The sequence below is a fragment of the Peromyscus californicus genome, unplaced genomic scaffold (assembly GCF_007827085.1).
Source record: "Peromyscus californicus insignis strain IS unplaced genomic scaffold, ASM782708v3 Scaffold_1__1_contigs__length_55948999, whole genome shotgun sequence".
Taxonomy (NCBI): Eukaryota; Metazoa; Chordata; class Mammalia; order Rodentia; family Cricetidae; genus Peromyscus; species Peromyscus californicus.
In genome coordinates, this window is record NW_026294492.1 from 50,617,027 (window position 1) to 50,644,859 (window position 27,833).

General features: G+C 56.9%; 2 protein-coding genes across 5 annotated transcripts; one reads left to right on the plus strand and one right to left on the minus strand.

The window, feature by feature from the left end:
- Nucleotides 1–629: 629 nt before the first annotated feature.
- On the plus strand, nucleotides 630–20,350 carry Sh3gl1 (SH3 domain containing GRB2 like 1, endophilin A2). The gene is made up of 10 exons (XM_052746906.1): nucleotides 630–839; nucleotides 16,940–17,008; nucleotides 17,109–17,181; nucleotides 17,587–17,730; nucleotides 17,852–17,985; nucleotides 18,072–18,230; nucleotides 18,361–18,464; nucleotides 18,913–19,037; nucleotides 19,121–19,177; nucleotides 19,393–20,350. The coding sequence occupies exons 1-10, from the start codon at nucleotides 795–797 to the stop codon at nucleotides 19,587–19,589; spliced, it is 1,107 nt and encodes a 368-aa protein (XP_052602866.1). The 5' UTR covers nucleotides 630–794; the 3' UTR covers nucleotides 19,590–20,350.
- On the minus strand, nucleotides 11,273–27,176 carry Mpnd (MPN domain containing). 4 transcript variants are annotated; one of them, XR_008220295.1, is made up of 16 exons: nucleotides 26,991–27,176; nucleotides 26,531–26,669; nucleotides 26,201–26,457; nucleotides 25,252–25,488; nucleotides 24,615–24,738; nucleotides 24,208–24,289; nucleotides 23,965–24,061; nucleotides 23,403–23,475; nucleotides 23,252–23,328; nucleotides 22,174–22,342; nucleotides 22,007–22,077; nucleotides 21,607–21,699; nucleotides 21,141–21,233; nucleotides 20,464–20,585; nucleotides 12,119–14,180; nucleotides 11,273–12,086 (listed from the first exon to the last, which is right to left on the minus strand). XR_008220295.1 is itself a non-coding variant. In XM_052746904.1 (15 exons), the coding sequence occupies exons 1-14, from the start codon at nucleotides 27,159–27,161 to the stop codon at nucleotides 20,499–20,501; spliced, it is 1,770 nt and encodes a 589-aa protein (XP_052602864.1). In that variant the 5' UTR covers nucleotides 27,162–27,176; the 3' UTR covers nucleotides 11,273–14,180; nucleotides 20,464–20,498. The 4 variants fall into 4 exon arrangements, 3 of the variants coding, with proteins under 3 accessions (XP_052602864.1, XP_052602865.1, XP_052602863.1); XM_052746904.1 differs by having other exon boundaries at nucleotides 11,273–14,180; XM_052746905.1 differs by lacking the exons at nucleotides 11,273–12,086; nucleotides 12,119–14,180 and having other exon boundaries at nucleotides 20,441–20,585; nucleotides 21,607–21,696.
- Between the last annotated feature and the right edge of the window lie 657 nt (nucleotides 27,177–27,833).

Below are 27,833 nucleotides of genomic sequence, written 5' to 3' on the forward strand. Positions count from 1 at the left end.
GTTGTGGAGAACCGAACTCCCGTCCTCTGCCAAGGCAGCAAGCCATCCATTCCTCTAGCTCCTAAGAGATTTCAATTTTCTTTACTTTGTCTTGTTTTCATTTTATTCTCTATTTTATTTATTATGAGTTCCAGCGTTCCCAGATAGCCGTGAACTCTGTCAGGAATCTTTCCTTAAGGCCCGAGAGATGGGGGTGGGTAAAGTGCTTACAGCCAACCTTGAAGACGTGAGTTCGATCCCTGCGATGTACATGGTGGAAGGCGAGACCCGACTATCGCAGGGGTCCTCTGACCTCCAAAGGCGCTCACCGGCTCACCGGCATGCAAACGCTGCTCCCCTTTTCCCATGCACACACTAATTAAAAACTGACTTTGACTTTATACCACCTCCTCGGCTGTAGAGGGAGCTGCAGCCCCCTCTGCCCTCTCTAGGCGGCCCCTCATCTCCTTGGTGGGGGCGAGTTTTTGCCTACCTTCCCGCCGCAATGCGCTCTCCGGCCTGCAGAGGGCGCGTACGCGCAGAGGGGCTGAGCGCGCGCGGGGGCGCGCGGATGCCGTTTGGGTGGGGGGGACGGTGAGGGGAGGTGGGGGCGGCACCGGAAGTGTGCGGTTGCCATGTAATGTCCCGGCCGCGCGTGCGCGGTAGCGGGCCAAGGTGTCTCCCGGGCGGGCACGCAGAGCTGGCGAGCTGCTTTGGCGGAGGCGGCGCCGACTCGCGCGCGGAGGAAGGAGGTCGGTTCGGCGGCGCCGGCGGAAACCTGAGTCCGGGCGGGAGGCCCGACGGCGGGAGGCGGCATGTCGGTAGCGGGGCTGAAGAAGCAGTTCTACAAGGCGAGCCAGGTGAGGCGCGGCCGGGCGATCGGGGCTTGGGCCTGGCTCGGAGGACCGCGGCGAGCCGAGCTGGCTCCTCCAGGGCTGGCAGGGAAGGGGAAACCGGGTCCCCGGGCTGTGCAGGGCTACGGGGTGTGCGCGTCTAGGCGGCTCTCCAAAAGCTCTGGAGGGCCGGCGGCAGGGCTCCGCCGCGAGGGGCTTGCCGCCAAGCCTCACGACCCGAGTTCTATCCCCGGGACTCCAGGGTGGATGACGAGAACCCAGGTTTCCACACTCTGAGCATCCGGGACTCTCATCACATAGCCTGAGGCCACAGAAAATGTGTATCTAGGTTGTCTTCCAAAACAAAAAAAATCTTGATACATTTACCAAGTCCACACAGGGCTTAGAAAAATTATTTTCCCCTCCCTTTTTCTTCGGTGTCTCTAAGATGGATTGCAAAAACAAACAAACACAAAAAAACACACAAAACAAACAAACAAACAAACAAAAAACCAAAATCACATGCCAGGTGGTACACATCTTTAGTCCCAGCACTCTGAAGGCAGAGGCAAGCAAGCAGATCTCAGAGTTTGAGGCCAGCCAGGGTTACATAAGGAGACCCTGTCTCAAAAAAACGAAATAAAAAAGAAAAATCTTTGGTAGACACTGTGCCAAGTTGAAAAGAGACAGTGAAAAGTAATTTTCCAGGCTTCTCCAGTTACAAAATGTCACAGGCTTTGTGTCCTATTTCCAAAACACATGTGTTTCTTTGAAAGATACATTGATAGGGCTGTACCAGACTGTGGATTCCTGGGTACTTGGTGGTTTGGGGTCAGTGCTTCTTGGATTGTGAATCTGAACTGAAATTCTGCATTCTGGCTGTGTTGACATTCAGGAGTTAGTTCTCCAGGGTGGGCATCCTGGGTTCTGTTGCATCATTAAACCCCACCCCATGGCAGGAGCTCCATTCATCTTGACAACAGATGTCTTCCAACATCCCTCTGGAACTTTTGGTTGCTTTTTGAAACAAGGTTTTGCTTCATAGTCCAGGCTGGCCCAGAATTTCCTCCTGTCTCTGCCTCCTGGGTGTTGGGATCACGGGATGCCACAGTTCAAACTTGCCTTCATGTATTTATTGAAGGTCTTATATTGCCTTGAACTCCTGGGCACTGTGAGCCTGCTCCCTCAGCCTCCGAATGCTGGGACTCGGTCATGTGTCCCAGGCTTCCTCTTGAACAAACTCTTGTGTTCTCTCTGTCCCAATCTGAGGCCAAAGTGGCCTCATATTCATTATCCCCATCTGCGAATCATGGTGCTGAGTTACAAACAGTTGCCACCAAGCCTCACTAGTGAGGTTGGTTTTGTAAAATAAATTCCCCAGAAGTGGATTGCCAAGTTCATGACTGTGAGTTTTCCATTTGTCTGTTTTGGGTTTCTTTTCTTCTGCCTCCCACCCCCCCCCCCCCCCCCCCCCCCCCCCCCCCCGCCGCTCCTTTATCTGTGTGCATGTGTGTGTGTGCTGGGGATGGAACCCAGGACCTCACCCACAGTAGTAAACGTTCTACCCTGAGCTATGGCGCCAGCTTGATATGCATTTTACCTGGGACATTGCTGGAGAGCCTGGCAGGTCTGTAACCCCACACTGGGTGTTACCCAGGTGGCTGAGGCAGGAGGATCAAAAGTTCGTGGCCAAGTGAGTTCCAGAAACTTAGTGAGATCTGTTTCCAAATGAAACACTTAGCCAGCACTCCTGTCACTCCAAAGGTCACCAGGGTCAAGGTTGGTGTGGCTGTATAAGGCTGTCTTCGCTCTGTGATCCCTGCTGTTGCCAATCTCAGCTCAGAGGCCTGTCCCCAGTCAAGGATGTTGGAGCAGCTGTGCTCTCCTTCTAGAACTCCTGAATAGCTCTCAAAATGCAGAGAACAGAACAGGGCCTAGGCTTGTCGGCTTAGCTTGTGGCCTCACTGTCTGATAGGCTGTGGCAGGATTTTAGCTGTAAGTTCAGGGCAAGCTGAGCTACAGAGTAAGAACGTGTCTATGTCTCAGGACAACAGCAGACGATCTGGGTGTGTAGCTCAGTTGGTAGGGTGCTTGCCTACCATGCAGGAAGCCCTGGGTACCATGTAAGGCTAGCCTGGTCTACACAGTGAGTTCCAGGGGTATGTGGTGTAATGCCGCTTAGGCATGCAAGTCATGGCTGTGTGCAGGGAGCCCCGTGAACACAGTCTGTTGCCCCGGTTTTGCCCAAGAAGCCCCAGATGTGCTAATCCTGTGGCTGTGCAGTGCAGGCTGAGAATCCTGGGTGGAGCTGGCGCAAGTGGATTCCACAGAGAGATGAGCAACAGTGTGAGGAATTGCTTGGGCTATGCCTGTGAGAAGGACTCTCCCCACGGTCTGGAGAGGCCCAGCCAGAGGGAGCAGGCAGCTGGTGCTTGCTCTCACAGAGGCTGAAAGGAATGACCCTAGCAGTTCCCTAAGGATAAAGACATCTGGGCTCTATCTGTAGACCTTGGAGGGAGGCTAGTGTTGGGCGGGGAGTGGGGGGGGTGGAGGGGGGCTGGGAAGGAATAAAGAAGGAAGTGCAGGGATGTTGAGGGTTGCAGTGCACACCCCTGGATGGAGTTGAGTGGGTTGTACCCATGCAGGAAGTACAGTAGCCAGGCTCTGTGCCTGAGCTCCTTGGGATGTGATGCCAGCCTGAGCCTGAGGCTGTCTTCCTGTTTAAATCTTTGTGGTCCCAGGTCCCTCAGAAGGAGAAGTCTCTGGAGGCCCCTCTCCTGCTGATTCCCAGAAGGCACTGCTGGAGAGACCCACAGGGGCAGCCACCAGACTTTGCCTCTTGGAGGGCCACCATCCAACCTGCCTATAAACCTAGAAAGTCCAGCTTAGCCGAGGATCAGTTTACTGTTTTGACATTCCAGGGCCCTGTCCCAAAGAATGACTGCTGTGCCCAGGAGTCTGAGCCAGCTCTAAAGAGCTGCACACAGATAGCGTGCAGCCCGGCCTTCTGCAGGAGTTTGCCCAGTTGGGTCCCTCTCCCGTGTTTCTTTTCTCTACTAAGTAACACCTCTCTGTTCATCTCCTGAGTCCCCAGAATATCCTTTCTTGTCAGAAAGGGAAGCCACAAGCCAGGTGTGGCAGAGCATGCTTGTCATTCCCTGTGGGTTCTGGGCCAGCCTGGGCTACATAGTGAGAGCCAGCAGGAGAGAGGCTGGGGCTCAGTGGGTAGAGCACTCACCTAGCTTGTAAGGAAACCCTGGGCTCCATCCCCAACTCTATATAACTCCTCTGTAGGGGCCCACACCTGTCATCTGGAGGTTGAGGCAGGAGGATCAGGAGTTCAGCTACATAGTATGTTTGAGGCCAGCTTGGGCTACATGAGACCCTGTCTCAAAAAAGATAGAAGAATCCTCAGCCCACATTATTGACAGTCAGAAATGGCTGGTTGTGGAAAGAAATTCAGGGGTTCCTAGGCAAGGTATGGATGGAGCTAGAAGCCAGGATGGGCAGCTGAGCTCCAGCAGGTAAGAGCGTGGCTCTGGTTCTGTTGGTATGAGCTTCACAGGCCCACAGCTCGTCACCCAGCCGAGCCTGTGGGTGGTGAACTTGGGTGTTGAGGGAAGTTGGTAGTTTCGCTTCCTACAGGTGGGAAGTGGAGGGACCGTGGCTCGGGCAGCCCAGGTCCCTTAGCTGTGGTCCCCGCTGTCTCCTCCCCCTGGTGTGTGTGTAAGGCTGAGGGTTCTGAGGAAGTCTGGGTGCAGATGGAAGTCTGTGGCTCAGAAGTTTGTTTGGGTGTCTTCACTGTTAGCCTGAGCTGGCTGGCTTCCTGGTCACTCTGTGATGGCCTGGAGATGGAGTGTAACTAAGGATGTTGCTCGTGGCTGCCTGGAATGCAGACCTCACCCCACCCCCACAACCCCTTTTTTGCTTGAGAGAAAGGGAGAGTTTGAAAAGAAAGATTGGTTGATCTGACATAGGTAGAAAATTGCCAACTCTGTGACTATGTGCATGGCTGTGGAGTACCAGGCAAGTGTGCTTGGTGCGCCCCACCCCTACACACACACACACACACACACACACACACACACACACACACACACACACACACGGTGGAAAAGTTGTTACTTCCCATGAGATTGAAGGCTAGGAGGGGTGGCACACTTGGGACTCAGTGACTTTCTCTTTCTGTTTGGAGGTGGAACCCAAGGCCCCCTGCAGATGGGCACTCAGCGACACTCCAGACTTCACTTTGATTTCCTCCACATGAGGCCACGTTTAATCTGTGAGCTGAAAGTCCACCTGAGTCAGAGCCTTGGGCTCCCAACACAGTGCCCCAGCTAATCGTTTATATGGGTGTGCTAGGCCACCCCCACTATACCTAGGCAGCCTGGGCAGCTCGAGCCCAGGGCATCACATCAGGCAACTGTGCCAGGACGATGGGGACTGTCACATCTTGTTTATTATCTTGTCTCATTAGGGACATGGTGTCCAAGCGAAGTATGTCCCACCTCACTTGTTAGTACCCATCCCTTCCTCCCTGTTGTTAAGTCTGGGCCCTTGCAGAGAGGCCTCTGTTACATGTGTGTGCATGCAGTATATATACATGTGTGCGCGTGTGTGCTCATATATGCCCATTCCCCTCCATCAAGCACAGCCTTTGACCAGGGGACCTGGGACACAGCTGCATCCTCTCTGCCCCTCCAAAACCTGCTTCCCTGGTAGGATTTGAGAGGCCACAGCAGGCAGCTGTTGTGGGGAGTGGAACCAGGCCCAGGTTTGGCACCCTCAGCTCTAACCCAGGGCTTTTTTATTTATTTATTGTGGGGGAGGGCAGGGGTCAGCCTCAGGTGTTGTCCCTCAGGTACCATCCACCACTGGGACCTGGGACTCACTACTAAGACTAGTCTAGCTGGCCAGGGGTCCCCATGTCCAGCAATATTGGAGTTGCCAGTTCATCACAGCCAGCTTTTCCTATGGGAGCTGAGAATCGATGTGGCGGGCACTGTACCAACTGAGCTATCTCATTCCGTTTACTTACTTGTATTCTTCTGAGTTTTTGTTTGTGAGAGGGACCTCATTCTATCACTTAGACTAAAAACAAACTCAGACCCCGTGCTGGGGTCACGGACGTGTGGCTGTGCAATGGTCTTCGCTGTTTGGTCCTCTCTTGAGCTCTCCTTGGAAAGCTAGAGGGAAGAGTGCAGCTTCTGGCAGCTGCCCTGCTCAGTGTCTCCCTGGGTGGGCACCCCTCTGCTCCCTCTTCCTGCCCTCTGCAGGTCCGCAGGATGCCTCATCTTCCTTTTCCGCTCAGCTCCTAGAAAACCTGCTGATTTGAGCCCCTGGGGGTCACGGGACACTTCCCAAGCACTGCGGGAACACAGCTGTGGCTTCCTCCCAGGCCCTGACTCAGCACATGCTGGCTGACCTCTCTGGTGGACTCCCATAGGCGGGCTCCTTCCCTTTTGGGTGATCCTCAGTGTTAGCCCCCTGAGATATGTGGGGAGTGGTTGACCTCTGAGAACCAGCATAAACACTCAGCGTTTCAGGGTGATACAGGTGACAGGTGCTCCTGGTGTCTTGTCCTGGGTCACCAAGTCTACGAGTGGAGACTGTGCGCATGTTGATCTGGGTCCCTGGCCTACATGGGGACTGCCCAGAACTATGTGTCGCAGCTGAAGGGCAAAGGACATGCCAGAGAGAAAGCAGACTGACCCCAGGACTTCTAGGGTCCAGGCTCTGTTGTCCCCTAGCACCATGGACCTCTCAGATCTCTGCCAGAGTTTCAGGGTCACACTGGTGGTGGATGTCCCACATACCATCAGACCAGTCTGCACAGCTCTGCCCACACCCTGCCCAAGCTATGCTGTGCTTGCCCCACCTCTCTCTGGTGGCATTGTGCCTCTTGCACCTCGCCCTGCCTGGTCCTCTGCCCTCCTCCCGTCTACCCTGTCTACCTTTCTGGCGTCTCAGCGCTTGCTGGAGGGCAGCCCTGGCACTTCGGTCTCACTCTAATGTGTCGAATGTGCTCTGCTGTTATTCGGCACGCTCTTGGGGGGCGGGGGGGCATGCCAAGCCCTATGTCCTGCTGTGTGGTACCAGCTGACAGGCTGATCATGAAGGCACCACCACGGACGGTGGCCTCCTGCTCGAAGCTAAGATTGGGACTTCCTCTCTGTGGCCTCCTACAGTTTCCCTGGCCTGACTTCTTGGACTCAGGTAGCACTTGAGGGAACTGGGTCATTTGAAACTTGGCCAGGAGCAGGTCCAACTGGTCTTACAGAGGAATTAGCCTGTCTATGGCCCTCTGGCCTTAGGATGCACCTCCAGCACTCAGGAGAGAGGCTGCACTAGGCTGGGCCATAGGAACCTGTGGGGTAACAGCACCAACTGTGACCCAGACCTGGCAGAGCAGGCTGCCTTTCTCCCTGGAGGGTCCAGACCACCCTGCTGGGAAACACCAGTCTCCATACACCCCAGCTCAGGTCTCCATGAGTTAGACCACCCCTGGGGAGACAGACTTCCTGGGTCCAGATGGCTTGCCTTGCATCTCATCCACCTGCTGTGACACACTCACTACCTGTCACTCCCGGCCACCTTGCCCCCTAGTCCCCACCCCCGCCTCTGTTCTGTCTGTGAGCCGTTCTTGGGCACCAGCCACTCCCTCGCCACCTACCTCCCACACCGGTGACCCTCATCGCAGCACTGAGTGTGACTCCAAGCACCTTTCCCCAGCTTGCCTGCCAGCACTCAAGCAGCCCTCTGTAGGAGCACTGGGGCCTCACTCCACAGCCTGACTCCTTCCCTTCACAGGAAGCACTTTAGTTATTTACTTTTGAGACATTCTTACTCTAACGCAGCCTAACGGACAGTCCTGCCCCAGCTTCCCGAGTGCTGAGGCCACAGGTGTTCGCCACCATGTCCAGCTTAAAACTCCATTTTATTTTTTTTTTTTTTTTTTTTTTTTTTTTTTTTTTTTTGGTTTTTCGAGACAGGGTTTCTCTGTGTAGCTTTGCGCCTCTCCTGGAACTCACTTGGTAGCCCAGGCTGGCCTCGAACTCACAGAGATCCGCCTGGCTCTGCCTCCCGAGTGCTGGGATTAAAGGCGTGCGCCACCACCGCCCGGCAAAACTCCATTTTAAATCTACCTTTAGTGGGTTCTTCCAGGGTGTGACATATTGGCAGAACCTTCACCTAGAATCTCCCAGTGAAGGGGTCGGGGAGTGGCCTGGGGTGGAGCCCTACCTAGTCCCTGTATGGGCAGGGGCTCTGATTCCATGGCAGGAAGGGAATCTTGGTGGTTTTGCTTGCCATTAGTGGGTAACTGTAGTTTGAGATACACTGGGGAGAGGTTGGTGGAGTGAATTCCCTGCTCCACAGTGAGTGTCCCAGGTCTGGGGGGGTTTGAGAGCTCTGCAAAGCTCAGTCACACCCGCTCAGAAGTTTCTCTTGGCCCTAGGTAGCTGTAAAAGAATCACCATGGGAATAATGTTCTTGCCACATCATCACCTCCTCTGGGAGTTGCCTGGCCCTTGTCCGCTTTATCTTAACTCCCTGGTGTCCAGCCCCACCGTGCCCCTGTGATCTCGGGGAATTGGGGTCCTGCAGGTTTGGGTTTGGGCAGAAGACAACTGGTAGTCACGCCGGGACTTGGGGGCAGCGAGGTCGCAGGGGCCTGGAGGAGAGTTGGTAGTCAGTGGCTTCTCCTAGCGACTGCCTGAGGGACTGGCCGGACACCACCATGGCCTGCAATGTCAGTAGCCAAGTGCAGTCCAGCCCTGCTGGCTCTCAGCAGGACAGTATGTGGTGGCGTTGCTCTTGGGCTCCCTGAGGCCCTTGGGGAAGGGTTCCATTCCACCCTCACCAGCAGCACTTACGATCCTGTGCGTGTGCACACTAACAGCTGGTGACAGAGCCTGGTGAGGCGGCAAGCTGAACTACCCTGGGCCTGTGCACCCCAGGCCTGCGGAACACAGGGGCCGCCTCCCTTCCTTAGTGTAGGGCACGAGGTGTTTCTGACGAGATCTAGAATGAGTCCTATTGCCCAGGACAGCAAGATGGTGTGGGGCACTGTCAATGGGAGGTGACAGATGATAACCCAAATGTATGTGGGCCATCTGTATGTGGTGCTTGGAGACCTGCTTTGTGGTGAACTGTCTGAGCTTGGGTGCTGTCACTCTCCTGTCTGTCCTTTGTCCTAGCAGAGGTGGAAGACACCTGAGTCTCTCTGTTTTTGCAGTGGGGCAGCACATAGTCATCATGTGGCCGGCCCCTTGGACAGGTGCCCTGACTTTCTCTGAGAGCCCCGCCTGCTTGCTCTGACCGATCAGTGTCTGTGATCCTGGCCCAGGAAATAACCAAGTCAGTCCATCGGTGTGACCCTTTCCAGGCCTAGAGCCACAGGTGCTGTGTGTTTGAGCCCTTGTGGAGGGTGATGTTTTAACCACCCTGCCATGCTGTCCATGCCTGGGAGCTGCAGACAACTCAGGAGGCTGCCAGGCACACGGTTGGCCCTATGCTCTGAGAGCCAGGACTGTCAGATGGGATCCTAGTGCTCAGGAGGCAGAGGCAAGAGAATCACCATGAATTGAAGACAGAGACCCATTATGCTCCTGTGCTTGGCCATGGCCATGCCCATCACTTTGAGCCCGTCACCCAGCCTCTGCATTGCCCAGCACACCTACCTTCCTGCTCCAGTTCCCCTGCATACCCAGATCAGCACACACACAGGATCGGGGTCTGAGCTGGCACCTGTGCCTGGGTTCCTGGTGGGACAACGGCTGCCATGCTGTCGTCTTGTCCCAGCTCCCAAAGCCTCCCACCAAGTGACACGGCAGCCTCCACACTGGTGGGCTTCAGTGTGTATGCGTTTTAGACGGGTTCTTTAGTGAGGTGCTCACGCGTTCTCAGGTCCCCTACTAGGATGAGGAAGTGTTTGTAAGCTTTGCAGGCCAGAGAAACTTAACTTGAGATGCCGCTGTGGTGCTGAGTGATGGGTGGCATCAGTAGGAAGGCCTGGGTGACTCACGGAGCACATGGCCACTGGAATTCAGATGTGGGAAGAAGAGGGCAGTGAGCACAGATGCCACCCAAGCGTCACCATGCTGTGTACTTGTCCCCACGCACAGCCATTCCCTCCCTGCGTCTGGGCTGAGACTGGGCATCATGAGGCACTTGGTGACACAGAAGGGGAGGCGGTCAGGAGACTTGAGGTGGGCATTTTACTCCATAAACTCAAGACGAAGGGTCCTGTGAGTGCCAGGAGTGGGTGCTGCAGCCATCAGCTTGTGGCTCCATAGTCAGCTCGGTGTCCTAAGGGTGGCTGTGTCCCAGACAAGACTGCCTAGGCAGAGCAGGGGAAAGTAGGTTCTCAGGAAGGGTCTGGGCACCAGGCTGCCCGCACAGGGGTATCAAGGGACACGGCCCAGCAGCTGGCAGGGAGCTTTCCCTCCTCTTCCTTTTTTTTTTTTTTTTTGGTTTTTCGAGACAGGGTTTCTCTGTGTAGCTTTGCGCCTTTCCTGGAACTCGCTTTGGAGACCAGGCTGGCCTCGAACTCACAGAGATCCGCCTGGCTCTGCCTCCCGAGTGCTGGGATTAAAGGCGTGCGCCACCACCGCCCGGCCCTCCTCTTCCTTTTTAACATGGTTCATTGTTTGTAGGCAGTGTCTGGTGTGGCTCAGGGTGCCTGGAACTGACTGAGTGCTGGGGTGCCTTGTTCGTGTTACCGTGGCCATGCTTGAGATTGTCTGGTCTTTTGGCTCACCGTTGGCGATCAGACAGCCTTGGCCAGGCGAGTCAGGTGCTCTGCCACTGAGCTGTGTCCCAAGTCCTGCCTTGTTTTGTTGGGGTTTTTTTGTTTGTTTGTTTTGCTTTGTTTTCCAAGACAGGGTTTCTCTGTGTAGCCTTGGCTGTCCTAGAACTAACTCTCTAGACCAGGTTGGCCTTGAACTCACAGAGATTCGCCTGCCTTTACCTCCCAAGTTCTGGAATTAAATTTGTTCACCACCACCACCCGGCTTGCTTTGGTTTCTTAAAACAGGCTAGCTTCAAACCCACTGTGTAGGGGAAGTTGACCTTGAACTCCTGATCCTCCTAGTTCCCACCTGAGTGCTGGAATGACAGGTGTGCCCACCATTCTCCTTCTTAGAAAAGGGTCTCCCTGGAGCCTCCCACCCTTAGGAGTGGCCCCTGTGGGGCAGTGGCTGCTGAGGTGCTGCTCACCAGCGTTACAGGTGAGGAAACTGAGGCAGGGGGACTGACTGGGTTTGAGGTTTAATCTTTGTTTTGGGTACTGAGGATGGAACTACAGGGCCTCTGCGATGCCAGGAGAGTGCTGTCCTTACCAGCCCTGGGGCTTTCTTCCCGGTCTGAGGAACAGGCTCCCAAGCAGAGGCTTCTTCCTGTCACCTGTCACAAGACCTTGTGGGCACACCTGTGGTGACTTGGCATTGACACACTGAGGGTGAGGCTGTTCATTTGTTTATTATCTCAATAAGTATTATCTCAAGAAATACCCAGTGCTCATGGCCTCTGCTGGTCATCGCAGGGGACGGTGGCTTCTAACTCAGCATCTGCAGACTGTTCAGCAGACCCCCAGCAATGGGAGTGCCAGTTACTGCCCTCGCTCACCCCACCTTGTGCCAGGCCACTCTGGATTGCAGAACCTGGTCTCCCTGACCTGTCCATGTGTCTGTCACTTACTACCCAAGTCTGCTGTGACAGGTGCAGATTGCAGCCTCAGGAGGCTGAGCTGTCATCTTGGTGCCCCTGCAGGGTTTGAGCCATCCCTCGTGTCCTTCAAAGAAACCTATCATTTCCTCTTTTGTGTCCTGTGACACACCCCACCTCATTCCCCCCACCCCCATCCAGGTCCCAAGGGTGCAGAAAAGATTCTCCTAGCTTTCTCAGACTTTCCAGAACCTTCTGCCATGGTTGGGGAGGTGACTGATCAGGCTGAGGCAGAGTGCTGGAAACTGGACCACAGCCCCAACTCCTGCTGCTTCCAAGGCCACCAAGTGTGCAGCAGACAGGGCTGCATGCATGCAGGGTGGATTCCAGCAGACAGTCCACCTGGCCTGGGGTTTCCAGGGAGGCCTTTCAGACAGAAAACAACTGGAGCGGGTGGGTGCAGAGCCCCACCTGCTGAGGGAGGCCAATGATAAGCAGCCTGGACCCCACGACTACAGCTCCTCGGAAGGGTAGGGGCTCGGGGCCCTTAGATCTGTCCCCCCATTTTTCCTCCATGAGGGAGTTCAAGACTTCCATTGGGACTGACACCTGAGAGCTAGCCCAGGCATCGGGACTGACACCTGAGAGCTAGCCCAGGCTCCCAGAGGCACGCAGTGGCCGCTGAGTGCCACTTCCCAGCCCTGCATTCAGGAAACCTTTCCTCATTCTCAGGTGTGTGTGGAGCCAGGCTGGGCCACCCCTCAGTTGAGCAGCAGCCCTGGGACTATGTTCTTCAGATGCCCCGTGGGCCTCGGGGGACTGGGGCCTCATTTGTTTGTGGCTTGGGTTTTCTTTCTTTTTATAAGTTTTCATCTGAAGTTGATTTTCCCAGCATGTAAGGCACAGTCCTCCTGTCTTACCCGACAGATGAGAAGCTAAATGGACCAGGCCAAGAGCCACCCAGGTAGTGGGTTCCAGGACAGGCACTGCCAGGTGCACACAGGGGTAGCCAGTACCATTCACGCCGTGGGAGGCTCCCAGGGTATTAGGGAGCCCCAGCTCAGAAGAGTGAGAGCAGCCCCAGGATGCCTGAGACTCCTTGACTCCCTAAACCACCCCTGCTTTCTGCCTTTTGACGATGTACAGCCTGGGGTGAGCCTGCCGCCTGCTCCCCGCCTTTGTGACCTAAGGTGTCACCCACCTCAGCTGACCTTAGGTTTTTGTCCTCAGCTCCCAGGGCAGCAAGGGAAGGGGCTGTGGGGTGTCATCCACTCTGCCCATGAAGAGCAGAGCCTGTGAGTGTCCTTGTGTGCCAGGCCTGGGGCAGTGAGGGGTGCCAGCCAGGCCACCATCACCCTAGGGTAGCAAACACACTGGTGACGGCCGGTGTGCTGAGCTCTTTCCCATGGGTGCTCTCTGGAGAAGCTTGGGAGACAAACGGGAAGCGACAGACAGTGGACCAGGCTGTGTGGAGCCTGGTGCAGATTCCTGCTGTCCCAACCAGCACTGAAACCCCACACTGTCTGGGGACCACCTCGGGCCCAGAGAAGGGCCTCAGGTGTCTGACTTTTGGCCATGTCAGGAAAGAAGCCCTTGTCAAGCTGGCTTGTCCCCGAGTCTGGGGCATCATGAGAGACCTGGAGCATCTGCTGCAGCCCGTGTTTTGGTGACACCGTCAGCTCTGAGAGCCACAGCCTGTGGCTCCCAAGCTCAGTTCCCACATGAACTCAGCCCACTACAAAGGGCTGCCTCCTCCATGTGTGCCCCTGGGGGCCCAGTCTGGTCACAGGGACACCTGCTTAGGGTTCCCACCGGGAGAGCTGAGTGAGCGCAGGCGCCAGCGCCTCTCACCAAGGCTGCTCTGGGGAAGCACTGTGCGTGCCCTGGCAGCACGCTGCACAGGGCTTCCTGGTCGGCCAGAGGAAGTTCCTTCATGCCTGCTGTCACAAAGGAGGCAGTGGCTTGCACAATCAGCAAATTCCAAATAGTTATGAGAGCCCGGGATGTGTGCTAAGGGCCTGTGATGTCTCCCTGGGCACAGTGGTGGCTCCTGTTGACACCCTGCTCACCCCACATCCTCGTATTGCTGTTCAGAGCTTCGCAGACCTGGATCTGGCCCCACGACATGCAGCTAGCTCCAGGGACCAGGATACTTCATGGTGAAGCAGCTGGCCACCTTCCTTCATGTCCCCTCCCATTTTAATTAATTTTTTTAAACATATATTTATTTTTATTTTATGTACACTGGTGTTTGTATGTCTGTGTACAGGTGTCAGATCTTGGAGTTATAGACAGTTGTGAGCTGCCATGTAAGTGCTGGGAATTGAACCCAGGTCCTCTGGAAGAGCAGTCAGTGCTCTTAACCACTGAGCCATCTCTCCAGCCTGTCCCCTTCTATGTTAGCATGTAGACAGGGGACTCAGAGTAGTTTATAGATAAGCCTTACCCAAGAAGCTGGGTTCTGGCATTCACCCTGTGGTGAAGCCTCTGGGGAACTGGGGGCTCCTGACTGGGGAGGACACTTGAGTTGGGGCCCTGTCAGCAATACTTACCTCCTTTCTGGAGAGCCCAGTATGCTGCTCAGTGGGCCTGCTCCATCCTTGACTGCTCCCCACCAGGAGCGAGGCATCAGGCATGGGCTAGGTCAGGCTTGGGTGTATGGGGCTCCGCAGCTCTGCTCAGCAGGGAAGTCTGGGGTGGAAACTGAGAAAGAAGGGTGACTGTGACTCTCCAGGCTCAGGCTACCCCAGCCCCGAGGTCCCCAATTGGGGACACAGAGTCTGCCTGTAGCAAGGACAGAAGGCTGGGCTGCATGCGCTCCCTCTCTCATCTGTGAACTGGTGACTACTAGGGACCGGGCACGGCACTCACATACCTCCCTAACCTCATAGCCTCTCTACCCTCTGTCCTGTCCACACTCATGCCGACACCCCTCCCCACCGCCAGGCTGTGCTCTCTGAGCCAACACAGGCTCCCAGCGTCCTGTGGATGCTGTGCCTATCATGGTGCTGCTGCTGGTAAACTGAGGCAGGTGAGCCTCTGACAAGTGTTAGATCCTTGAGAGTGTCCCAGTGCCCCTGCAGGAGGACCCCCACCTGTATCAGCTTGCCCCAGACTCTCCAGGCAGTTCTCAGTTGTGGGCCAGGTCCCTCCAAGAACAGGCTGAGCCCCCGGTTGAGGGTTGTGCCAAGGAGCAGCAGCAGGAGCTGTTAGCTGCCGTGTATGAGGCTGGATGCTTGGGTCCACCGGACAGCGTGGCCATCCGCAGACAGGTCTCACACCACAGTTGATGTTGGACAGCGGGCCGAGTGTGGCTCCCTGGGTGACTGGGACTGGGTGTAGCATGGAGCCCGCTGCTCCGTACCCACCCTCCCCTTTTGTGTCACTGTCTTTGTTGCTCAGACTGAACCTCCTGTGGCCACTAAGTCACCTTTCCTTATTATGAAAAAGGAATATGACCATCCCAGGGTGGTGGCCAGGCTGGGCAGGGTGTCAGCTCCTCCCAGAACCCTCACTGCCTAGCTTCTCTGTCACATATCCTGTCTCTTCCCTCATGGCTCCTCTGCCCCAGGCAGCCACATGCTGTTTGGCAGTGCTGGTGCAGAGCTAGGGGTCTCGAGCTCTACCCAGGGGCACCCCAGTCTCTCTCTGTGATCCTGTTGTGAGGCCCGTCTCCCCTTTGTGCTTGCCCGCAACCCAGGTGCCTAGTTTACAGGTGACCCTGTCAACAGAGGCTCTGCCAGGCAGACCCAGCAGGAGTGGCCAGAGAATTGGAGCACTCTTGGGGCACACTGCCTTGGGCCAAGGTCCCTGGTAGTGTACCTAGTTTGTCCCCTAAGGTGACTGCAGCCAGGCAGCTCTTGGCAGGGGTGGTGACCTCCCACAGGGTTGGTGGCTCTCTGCCAAGAACCTAGGTGTCTGCATGCCACCATGCAACCCCCTGCTGTGCTATGGGCAGCTGTGATGGGTCCCCAGACTTGTGAACAGACGCTGTACCCCGCCTTCTGGCTCTGGAGTGCAGGTGGTGGGAGGTGTCTGTTCCTCCCACTTTTCCTCTGTGCCCATGAGCTAGGGAGGGCACTGACGGCCCTTCTGCAAAGGGCCCAGAGTGTGAGGGTTTAGCTTCTTCGTGGCATGTATGGTGGCCAGCGATGTGGGGCCCCAGTGTAGCTCTTGGGCCTTGGGGAGGCTGGACCTCCAAATCACAGGTCACAGGAGATGAGAGCATTAAGAGAGCAGCCTGGTATGCTCTGGGCTCCCCTCTTCCTACCTCACTGCTCTCCTTGAGACTCCAGGTCCCCAGGCCCAGGTGGTGTCCCCCGGAAGCTGTGGCCCTGCCTTCTCTGCATTTACCAGAAGAGCCGGGCCTCATGGTGGGTGACATCCTGCCTCTGCTCAGCCTGGAGAAGCGAAACCAGCCAGTGAAAGCCAGTGGGGCTCCCTGGGAATACCCAAAGGAGATAGCCAATGGGGTGAGCCCTGTGCTCTCCTCTGAGAGAGGCTCTGGGGAGCCCCAGGAGCAGCCCTGTTCAGTGGGCAGGCCAGAGAGCACAGTGGCCTTCTTCAGAGTGCTGTGGGCGGCTACTCACAGGCACAGGGCTGGGAGGTCACTTCTGGTGCCTCTGCAGCCTCCCCACTTCCTGATGTCTTTGGTCACTTCCTCCTAGGTCACTCTACAAAGTCCTTACTGCCTCTGCCTGTGGTGTGAGGTACCACATGGTCCTTGCAAAACCCTTGCCCACATCAGGCAACAGCTCAGAGTCGGGGACACCAAGACCATAGCCCATGAAAGTCTCACTGGCATCCTCTCAGAAGGCCAGCCTGCTGTTCTGCATATGGGGTGTGCATGCACTCCATGTGGGGGTGAGCTGGGCATTGGCTGCCCTGCTTGTGGGTCCCAGGGACTTAGGTGTGATGCGTGAGGATGGCTGTGGTAGGCAGACTAGGGGAACATGAGGCCTTGTGTCCCAGAGGGGTGACACACACTGTTCCACATCCAATAGTGACGCAGGGACTTGGCTCTCTGCCATGTACTCAGGTCCAGCACAGGGCAACCAGCTCTGTCCACCCTGCCCCAGGCTCTCAAGTCCAGGCTCCTGACTTTAAGGTGTGGTTTGTGAGTCAAGTTCTGGCTTCTTTGAGGGGCCATCCTTATCAGGTGTGTCACAGTGGCAAGCACCAAGGACTCAGGTACACAGGACACAGGGTACGAGCTGCTGTGGGGCCTGCTTTGCCTCTGCCAAAGTGACAGGGTCAACCTAAGAACTGTGAAAGGTGGGACAGTCCCCACAGGGTGCTGGACTGAGTCACAGCACACCCCGGCACTGTCGGCTTCTCCAGGTCTCATCCAGATACCCGTCTGCCTGTCTGTCCCGGAGGCTGCATCGTTGGCAGGCACAGCAGGCAGGTATCCCTTCTGTGCCCTCACATCCTCACATGCCTCCCTCCTTCTGTCCGAACAGCTGGTCAGCGAGAAGGTTGGCGGGGCCGAGGGGACCAAGCTGGACGATGACTTCAAAGAGATGGAAAAGGTAGGGGTCCCAGGCACGGTCCACACAGCTGCTGGAGGACAAAGGGGCCTGCACCGTTCTGCCTCAGTGTCCGATGCTCCAACACTGGCTCTCTTCGCAGAAGGTGGATGTCACCAGCAAGGCCGTGGCAGAGGTGCTGGTCAGAACCATCGAGTACCTGCAGCCCAATCCAGGTAGCTCACCCTGAAGTGGTGACCATGGCCCTCCCAGCCTCTGCTTGCCTCCACACACAAGGGTCCCTTCTACTGACTTGCTGGGCTGGGGTGCAGTGGGGCCAGGTCTTCCCAGGCAAGGGTGAGGCCGGGAACAGGAGTTGGAGATGGGAGGCGGTAGAGACCATAGACTCTGCTGTGCCCGTGACACTTCTTCCTGAGGAGGCCTGAAGGAAGGGACATGTGGGATTGGTCCCCTCTTTTGTGAGCTGCCAGGCCCTTGGTGGGGGGGCATGGGAAGACACCCCACCCCACCCCATCACCTCGCCTGCGCAGGATATGTGGTCCTGGTCCAGGGTGTGTTTCAGGACAGATGATGTGGAGAGGAGCCTGTGGGTCCCACCTTCGCCGTCTGTTCCTTTGCAGCCTCACGGGCCAAGCTGACAATGCTAAACACCGTATCCAAGATCCGGGGCCAAGTGAAGAATCCTGGCTACCCGCAGTCAGAGGGGCTGCTGGGCGAGTGCATGGTCCGCCATGGCAAGGAACTGGGAGGAGAGTCCAATTTCGGTGAGGGGCAGCTGAGGGGTCGGGTGGGCAGGGCAGCCATGTCCAGTATTCTGGGCAGCCTTGGCACATGTGCCACTCAGGAGTGGGGAACCCTGCCTGTGATGGCCTCCCCTCCCTGCAGGTGATGCCCTGCTGGACGCAGGTGAATCCATGAAGCGCCTGGCTGAGGTGAAGGACTCGCTGGACATTGAAGTCAAACAGAATTTCATTGACCCGCTGCAGAATCTGTGTGACAAGGACCTGAAGGAGATCCAGGTGCCACCCCGTCCCTGGGTCCCTGGGTAGGTGGGGAGGGTTCCCCCATGCAGCTGTGCTGCTCCATCACGTGTCTGTACCCACAGCACCACCTGAAGAAGCTGGAGGGCCGCCGCCTGGACTTTGACTACAAGAAGAAGCGACAAGGCAAGATCCCTGATGAGGAGCTACGCCAGGCCCTGGAGAAGTTTGAGGAGTCCAAGGAGGTGGCAGAGACCAGCATGCACAACCTCCTGGAGACTGATGTGCGTGTCAGGAGGGCCGAGGACCCAGGATACCATTCCACTAGAATGAGGGGCTGCCCTCCCAGGTTAGGGTGCTGAGCCTCCAGGGTGGATGCGTAGTCACGTCATTTGGCCCTTTTCCTGTCCGCAGATTGAGCAAGTGAGCCAGCTTTCGGCCCTGGTGGATGCCCAGCTGGACTACCACCGGCAGGCAGTACAGATCCTGGAGGAGCTGGCCGACAAGCTGAAGCGTAGGTGAGTGGCAGCTCCCCTCCCACCTCCCGCAGTTCCAGTGGCTGCTGTGTGCCCTCTGCTGGCAAGCACGGACAGTGCACCCAACCTGCCAGGCCAAGCACAGGTTCCAGCAGTGGCCTGAAGCTGGGTTCTGTCAGTGAAGGGTCCTTGGAGCTGTGTGTGTTAGTAGCAGTGAAGTCCCAGGAAGGAGCAGAGCCCTATGGGAGATGGCAGTGGTAGCCTGAGCCAGAAGATGAGAACACAAGGAATTAGCTGGGCCAGCTGCTCAAGTCCACATCCTTTGCCTGCTTAAGTCAGGTGGCAGCTCCCTGGGTGTCCAGGGGCAGCCTCTGTGGATACTTGAGATGGAGGGACTTAGGTTAGGGATAGCCCTTGCCCTGGGACAGCTGCAGAAACAACAGGGTGAAAGAAGAGAGATGTGGGAGCTCTGGGCCTTCCATTCCTGCAGGGTGCGGGAAGCCTCCTCACGGCCCAGGCGGGAGTTCAAGCCCCGGCCACGGGAGCCCTTCGACCTTGGAGAGCCGGAACAGCCCAATGGGGGATTCCCCTGCGCCCCAGCACCCAAGATCACAGGTAGCAAAGCCCCATCCATGGAAGGTGTCTGGGCTGGAGCGGGGCCAGTCCACCCACTCACACCTGCTCTCCTCCATAAACAGCTTCCTCATCGTTCAGATCAGCAGACAAGCCTGCCAGGACACCTAGCAGGAGTATGCGTGAGTATCTGGGGGTGAAAGTCATCATCACTGTGGCTGCTGTCCTTTGGGGTGAGAGAGGGAGAGAGGGACTGCATCCCCCGCCCCCACCCAGCTGCTGCAGGTTGCTCACTTGGGGTCACCCCATGGCTCAGAGTGTCAAAGTAGAGCTGACCTCCACCCACCCTGGCCATTGGCCTATCTGCTCTGCCCTGACATCCCTACCGCAATCCCAGCACCCCTGGACCAGCCAAGCTGCAAGGCGCTATATGACTTTGAGCCCGAGAATGATGGCGAGCTGGGCTTCCGAGAGGGTGACCTCATCACACTCACCAACCAGATCGATGAGAACTGGTACGAGGGGATGCTGCACGGCCAGTCGGGCTTCTTCCCGCTCAGCTATGTGCAGGTGCTGGTGCCCCTGCCTCAGTGACCGCGCCTGCACACTGGCTGCCTGCACATTGTGGCAGCGGCCTAACGCCAAGGTGCTCTAGAAACACTAACGTTCCTCCAGGGAGGACCCTCCTCCCCACTCTCCCAGCCCTGGGCCCCTCATCCTAAGACTTGGGAAGGCCCACCCTGAGGTTCTATCGCCTTCCTGATGGTGGCAGCTCCCACCTGCTTCAAACCCTCCCAGCCCGTTGCTGGCGATGGGCCCCGGCCCCTTCTCCAGGCTCTCCTGAGGCAGGTGGGTCCTTGGGGTCCCGAGCCTACAAGCTGAGGCTGGCCAGTACCCCAGCTTGGCACACGGAGATACCTAGCACCAGCTGCCCATGTGCACGTGCACACAGCAGCACACGTGCACACAGCACATATACACACACACACACACACACACACACACCGCCCACGGGACCACAGATCAGCCTCAGCCCTGCCGAAGGCCAAGCACAAAGGCCCCGGAGAGAGGACATTCCCTGGTCACCGGCGCCTTTGAGCCAGCGCCCTTGCTGCCTGCCCACGGGACCCTGCACCTGTCGGCTGCCACAGGCCGCCGGCAGGTGCCAGTACGCGAGGCCTCCAGCCTGGGTCAGTCACATTCCTCTCTACAGCGGCCTCACAACTTATGGCTCCTCCCTGGCATGTGGGGCCACATCCCACATTCCCAGGTGGGCAACACTGTCCCGCTCCAGCCTGGGCTGAAGCGAACTCTACTCCTGATTTTTTAAGAAGTATTAAATGTCTCTTTCTACAGCCATTGTCCTATTTTGATTGAGGATGACCCTGTCTCCTTGCAAGGACCCCACACAGCCCCACCACCCCACCGCAGCCACAGGCCCATGGTGTGGGTACTTAGACTTTATTACTCAGCCTGTCCCAGGACAGCAGGGCCTGCACAGCCTCAGCTCCCCTGCTTGAGCACGCTGCAGACCTGCTCCAGCACGTGGCACATGCCCTGGTCCTTTGGGGTCCTGCTGGCCAGTGATATCTGCAACATCAGGACTGGGGTCAGGCTCTGCCCTAGACATGTGTCCCCTGCCTCCCAGGGCTGCAGCCCAAGTAAGGGCCTGGTGGGGTGATGGGTACAGTGCTTGGTAGGCCTGGGCCACCTTCAAGACTGGTTCTGTGGGAGATTTCTCTGGTTAGGATTTGGGAGCAGTGTCTTGGCCGTGTAGCCCAGGCTAACCTAGAACAAGACACACACACCCTGTGTGCTCACACCTTTGGGTGCTGGTTAACACTGTGTGTGCCACACCGAGCCTCACAGTGTGAATGATACACAGTGTAGAGCACCCTCTTGAGTGGACTCCACACACAAGAAGGGTGACCTCAGGCCAAATGCAGGACCCAGTAGTTGACAAGCGGACTCACTGCTGCGGATGGAACCTGGGCCCTGTGAGTTTGACGGGTGCCCTTACCCAGCCCCGCAGATCTTGTGACCTTTCTTCCCTGAGACTCTGGGGAAGTGGGAAGTCTGTTGCTCAGATTCTGGGAAGTGGTCTGTGTTCCTCACAGAACCCGGGCTGGGGTTCCACAACCTCACCTTGAGCTTGTCCAGGTAGGTGTGCTCTGGGCTCCAAGGCTCCTGGAACCTCACGAGGTCAGGGGCGCCCTTGTAGAACTCTGCCAGCAGCACCTGCAGGGCAAGGGTCAGCACACCTGGCTCCTGCCTGTTCTTGGCTCTGGAGCTCCCTCAATGGCTAGAAGGGGCCAGGTCCATGTCACCACAGTGTAGGCCTACCCTGGTTGCAGTCTAGCCTCATCCCAAGAAGTCACACCCATGAGCCCTCAGGGATGGCAAGGAAGACGCAGCTATTAAAAACAGCCACACACCCAGGTGTGCTGAGGTGATAGGTGTGCACACCTATCATCCCAGCACTGAGAAAGCTGAAAGAATAACCGTAAGCTTGGGCTACACAGGAAGACCATATCTCAAGAAAGAAAGCAACCACAAAAAACCAAAACAGAAGTGGAAACCATTGACCCTGAGTCACAACTAGATGGCTCACCATCTCTTGAAGGACATCGTTGGTCAGGAAGCTGTCCTGGACATAGGCCATTTCAACGTCCATGGGGATGCCGTAGTCACTGGGCCTTTGCTGCTAGGAGGGGTGTAGGCCAGTCAGAGAGGCCTTGCCTGTCCCCAGCCCACCACACCAAGGGCTTCTAGGGTCTGAAGTTAAGGGATGTGGGAAGCCAGGGTATCACCCAGCAGGCATTAGAGTGACCACTGAGATACCACTGGACAGATGGAGAAGCAGGTACAGCTGCCCAATATAGCCCTGAACTGCAGTCCCCTGTCTAAGACGCATAGCACATTCTCTGTCCCCCAAACATCTGCCCAGATACAACCCCACTATGCCCACTCACGCCCATGCCCCTCAACTTGCCTTCCTCCAGCTCACCCACCTCAGGGGGAGGCATCACCCAGAAAGGGCAGATCTTGGACTCAGGGCCTGGGTTGCCGGAATAGTACGGGGCTGTGGGGACAATGATGGGTTGAGGTAGGTTGGGGGCTCAGTGGGCCTGGCAGGGTGAGTCCCCCCCCCCAACATGGTGCCCAGCTGGGGCCTCACAGCACAGCAGGGCCAGGCAGGGCTGGAAGCCATTGCTGGAGCCTTGCAGTCTCAGCTGGTACTCCATCTGTGCATCAATGTCCTGCAGGGAGGGCGCTGCGGGGCTGTGCGGGTGGCTGTGGTACCAGCCCACTAGGGACAGGCCTCGGAGGAACAGCACCTGGTGGATCTGGAGACATACAAGCTAGGGTGGGGGGTGGGCAGGACCTTGAGCTGCCCTGAGTCTCACACAAAGGCAGTTAAGCAGTTCCCCTCCCACCCAACTATGGGAGAGAGTGTGATTCACATCTGGGGCAGGAGAGTGGGCTCAGTGGGTTAGAGTACTGACTGCTCTTGAAGGGGACTCAGTTTGAGTTCCCAGCACCCACATCAGGCTGCTCACAACCACCTGTAACTCCAGCTCCAAGAATCGATGCCCTCTTCTGGTCTCACTGGGCACTCATATGCATGTATACAGATACACACACACACACACACACACACACACACACTTTTTTTAAGAAATTCATCTAGCTGGCCAGGTGGTAGCAGCATATGCCTTTAATCCCAGCACTCCGGAGGCAGAAGCAAGCTGATGTCTGTGAGTTCGAGGCCAGTCTGGTTTACTAGAGCAAGTTCCAGGATAGCTAGGGCTACACAGAGAAACACTGTCTCAAAAACCAAACAAACGGAAAAAAACACTTGGGCTGGAATCAGTCCCAGCACCCACATGGTGGCTCACCGCTACCCATAACTCCAGTTCTGGGGGATCCGATGCCCTCTAATGACCTCCAAGGGCCCCAGGCACACATGATGCACAGACAGACATTCAGACAAAACACCATGCAGAAGATAAGAAAATCTTAAAAATCACATCTATGCATAGCAACTGGCCTAATCCTCCCAGTACTCAAAAGGTACCGCAGGAGGTTGCCTCATTCTAGGTCAGCCTGGTCTACATAGCAAGACCTCCCTCTACCCCTTGTCATGTAAAGCACCAAGCCAGCATTTCCATACCACACTCACTTCCACATTTGCAGAGTGTGGCCACTGTCCTAGCCACCAGGACAACTGTAGCCCCCTCTCAAGAAGCCCTCACCTCCTCCTCAACGGTGGCCGCTGTATCAGCATCCCCCAGCCGACTCCTGCAGGGGAAGGCTCTCAGCACGGTCAGCACTGTGGGGGTACCCAACAAGAAACTGTCAGTCTTGCCCCAGACACACCCTTGTCCACCCAGTCCCAGTACGCACTCTGATTGTTGATGTCCCAGCGACCGCCAAGGTAGCCCACGACCTCACTCCGAGTCAGGTGGCAGTGGAAGTCCTCGAGACGAAAGGGGAGAGCTGGCTCAGGCTGCACTTCCTATGTCAATGTAGAAGCCAGCCCACCCCCCTGCTATGTGCATTTATCAAAAACCTACCATTAACCTAGGGATGTCACTCACTGGCGAGCAAGCCTGCACCTAGCGTGTGCAAAGGCACTGGGGTCCATTCCCAGCACCAAAGGAAAAACTGATCACCTATTACTTTCTTTTTTTTTTTTTTTTGGTTTTTCGAGACAGGGTTTCTCTGTGTAGCTTTGCGCCTTTCCTGGGACTCACTTGGTAGCCCAGGCTGGCCTCGAACTCACAGAGATCCGCCTGGCTCTGCCTCCCGAGTGCTGGGATCAAAGGCGTGCGCCACCACCGCCCGGCCACCTATTACTTTCTAATAGCGAACACTTACTGAATGCCTATTGTATATCATATCCCTGACTCTTCAGTGCCCCACCCGTCCCAGCCAGTGACCAGGCAAAGGGACTTTAGTCACATACCAAGAGGAACAGCACGTTACTGGAAACAGCTACATTGAATGGCTGGAACTTGTTGATGGCAGCAAAGGACGTTACTTCTACCAGGGTGTGGGGGTTCCTGGAGGGTGCCAAGGCTTCAGGAACTCAGGCTCTTCCCCACCCCACCCCCTCCTGGGGTCTCCCAGCAGCTGAGACCCTGCCTCTGTGACCATACCAACCAAGGGCACCAGGGAAGCAAGGACCAGGGCAGATGGGGTAACTGACCTGGCAGAGTCACGACTGCCCAGCATACAGTAGCGTACTGGTACCTGGACCTTGTCTACACGCTTGCCAGGGGGCGTGGCCTCTGGGGAGAGGGATGAGAGAGAAGTCAGTGTGAACCCTTTCTCCCTTCTCTTTGCATAGAAGCAAGGATGCCCAAGAAATAAGAGGAAGTGGGGCCAGCAAGATGGCTAAGTGGGTCTTGCAACCAAGCCTGATGACCTAACTCTTGAAAGGTGTCCTCTAACACATGCCCTTGACCCCAGCTCTCAGGAGGCAGAGGCAGACAGATCTCTGTGAGTTCTAGGCCTGCCAGGCAGAGAGTGAAATCAGGCTGGACTGTCAGTCAGGCCTAAGAAACATCAAAGCCAGCCTCCCCCATTGCAATCCCCTCCTCTCTGGCCCCTCACCTGGCTCCGAGGGGCCCTTCCCAGGGGGTCTGCGGCCTTTGTCCTCCGCTGAGACCCCGGCCAGCACATCTTCTTCCTCCTCCTCCAACAGAAGCTCCTCCTCCTCCCCTTCGCTGGTGGGACTCTGGTGGAGGAGGGTATGGGGGGGGCGCGGGGGGGAGTGTCAGCTGGGCGCCTCCCTCACACCCTCAACAAGCTCTTTCTTGAGCCCAGGCCTGAGCCCGAGGTGGCATTGCCTTGAGTGACCACCAGAGGGTGAGGGTGAGCAGATGTGCCTGAGGCGCATGCTCCCCGAACCCCCAAGCTTGGGATTCAGCCTCTGCTTGTCCTAGCTGTCTGACTTCAGGTGAGACTCCCAGCTATTGCGAGCTCTGTCTCTCACCTGTCAGTCTCCCTACAGCAGCAACTCCCTCTGCCCATAGCACTCCATAGCTCCTTCAGGGTCAAAGCTGAAGTCCTCCCTGCAGCCTGGGAGGCCCTGCCGGTCCTGTCTGTCCCCTCCCTGCCTCCCTTGTGCTCTCTCTGCTTCAACAACCACTCAGGCCACCTTGCTGTTTCTCCAACACGTGAGGCTGTGTCCTACCCTAGGGCCTTTGCACACCTTATCCCACAGTGCACGGCGAAGGCTTGTAGTCACCTCATCAGCGGCAGCTACCGGCATATGCAGCTGGTGCCGGCGGAGCCAGGCAGCCTTGTACTTGTCGAGTTTCTGGCCCTTGTACTTCACCGATGCCCAGCCACAACCGGACTTCTTGGCTGGGTTGACGAGCTTCTTGCAGTGTGTTGCCCAGGCGCTGGGAGAGTTGAAGACTTGTCCGGTTTCCTGCCACAGGATCCTGCCATCTGGTTGCAGGTCCCCAATGAACTTCCTGCCCTGCAGGGACAGAGAGGGCTGGGAAACGCCCACTCCCGGAGATTCCTAACAACATGCTCCTTGAGGCTTGGTGTCCATGTTCCTCTAGGGTTCCCAAGAGGTGTTGTCATAGGAACACCATCTGTCACACCAGTACAACATCCTGGCATTCAACACCCAGGTGCACAGCTTTAAAGTTAAGCAACAGCAGCCAGACATGACATAGCAGACCAGGCCTGTCAGCCCAGATGCTGGGGAGGCTGAGGCAGAAAGACCACAAGTACAAAGCCTGATAAGACACTGATCTCAGAGGTAGAACCCCTGCCTAGAGTCCCCCCAGTGAGGGAGGGGCTGAAGGGCGTGGTCAGGGTGGAGCCCCGCCTAGAATCCCCCAGTGAGGAGCTGGGGGCGTGGTCAGGGTGGAGCCTGCCTAGCATCCCCCAGTGAGGGGTTGGGGGTGTGGCTCAAGTTCCATTCTTGGCACCACAAAGAAAGTTTTTTGGGCGAACGTTTTAAAAAAAAAAACAGTAAGAAGCACACATCTTCATAGAAGGCCTGGGAAGGAAGACCTCATTTTACCGATGGGGAAGCTGCTATGGTATGAATTGGTTGTCCGCACACCCAGATGGCTGTAGTTACGGTTATGCGGCATTGTGAGGATCAGGCTCTGGGGGTCAGTTTCTCCTTATGCACGAGCAGTGGAGGACATGCACCGTCTCTGGGGGTCGCTCACCAGGTAGTAGATAGAAAGCACCCCCTCGCCGGGCTCCAGCAGCTCGTCTTTAAGCAGCACCCGCAGCGTGACCGCTCGCCTCGTGAGCGCGCCCCCGAGAGCCAGCCCAGATCCAGCCGTGCTGCCTCCAATGCCACCAAGGCTGCAGCCGCGCCCTCCGCTGCCCGCCCCGCGCTCGGGGTCCTCGGCCTCCGCGTCGTCCTCATCCTCCTCCGGTGCCTCCTCGGCCGCGACCGCAGGGGACAGAGGCTCGGGAGCTGCAGCGAGATAACGACGGGCTGCAGCGGTCATGCCCCTCTGCCCGGTCCCCGCCCGCGCGGGGACTCCTACCTGCCATGGCCGCCGGGTCCGGGCACAGCCTCCTCCGGGTGACCGGGCTCCGCCCCGCGCGGGCACGCCGCAGCCCATTGGTCACTGAGCATGGGCGGAGAGGTTTGGCTTCGCTGGAGGCGGAGGAGACACTGAGCCCCTGGACAACGGGGGAAACTGGAGGTTGTGGGATATCTGGAGGAGGACACAGGCCCAGGACCCTCCTGTTCAGGGACTAGGGACCCGGGACTCGAGGCCACCAGCTACCGGGTTGCAACCTTGAGCCCTGGGGCAGGAGCAGTTCAGTCTGCTGGAAAGAGATGGGAACCTGAAGTCTCCAGCCTTGCCTTCGCGCGGGAAAGGAAATGCGGAAACTCAGTGCCCCCGGGACATTAGAGAAACTGAGGGCAGATGGTGCTGATGACCTGGAGGGAAAAACTGAAACCCAGGATCCCCACATTCAGGGGACTATACGCCCCACCTGAGGCCCCTGCCTGCTGGAGTGCATCCCGGGGCTGGGGCACACTAGCCCCAGTAACTCAGCTTGCAGCAGCGATGAGGGAAACTGAGGCCCGCCACCAGGGCGCCACATAGACTCAGCGCCCTTGGTGGTTGGGAGCTGGGGAGGACCGCGATGGGAAGGCAGCAGCATGCTGCAGGTGATTGAACTGAAAGCTAGGCCAGGCCCAACTTCAGCCTCTATAGGGTTAACTCAGCGATGGACAGTCGTTCACGTCAGCCAATCACCAGGTGTCTCCAGCATTCAATCAACTACAAGGGATGGTCCCCATCTAGCCAATCGGTACCCAGATGGTGCCAGGGGCGGGAAGGGGCGGGTCTCGCTGAATACGCGCTAGGCCCTGGGCTTTTGTTCCCATGTTGACGAGGACCTTCGCCCCTGGTCCAGCCCTTGATTCCCTCCCCCAACCCCAGGAGGTCTGAAAATCTGGAATGGGGACCAACCAGAGTTGGGATGGCCTCAAAATGGCAGGTGTGATTGTCCCACTGGGGAAAGAGAGGCAGGATGCTCTGGAAGGGTCTAAGAAATGAGAACCGTTATTTCCCCTCGCCCAGGTCACCAGAACCCGAGCTCCGCAGAGACCAGGCTAGCCTCGGTTTACCTCCCCCTGGTTTGCTCAACATGTGGGTCTAATGACCTCCTGGCAGATAAGGCCTTGAGTGTGGCTCCATGTTCTGGACACTGACCTTCTTCATGAGATACCACGCACCCCACACTCATCCTGTTCACCTTCCTCTCTGGTCCTAGAGGGATCTTTCTATACTGTAACTACTACCACATTCCACCCTTCTCCACAACAGTCCA

Bases quoted from the DNA above. Each gene is read 5' to 3' on its own strand.
- Mpnd (XM_052746904.1), bottom strand. From the start codon at position 27,161: ATGCTGCTGCCTTCCCATCGCGGTCCTCCCCAGCTCCCAACCACCAAG. The intron at 24,739-25,251 runs GTGACTACAAGC...CTCCTCCACCAG, and splicing joins CGGTAGCTGCCGCTGATGAG to AGTCCCACCAGCGAAGGGGA. The intron at 23,476-23,964 runs GTATGTGACTAA...TTTCGTCTCGAG, and splicing joins GTAACGTGCTGTTCCTCTTG to GACTTCCACTGCCACCTGAC.
- Sh3gl1 (XM_052746906.1), top strand. From the start codon at position 795: ATGTCGGTAGCGGGGCTGAAGAAGCAGTTCTACAAGGCGAGCCAG. The intron at 840-16,939 runs GTGAGGCGCGGC...CTGTCCGAACAG, and splicing joins AGTTCTACAAGGCGAGCCAG to CTGGTCAGCGAGAAGGTTGG. The intron at 17,182-17,586 runs GTAGCTCACCCT...GTTCCTTTGCAG, and splicing joins GTACCTGCAGCCCAATCCAG to CCTCACGGGCCAAGCTGACA.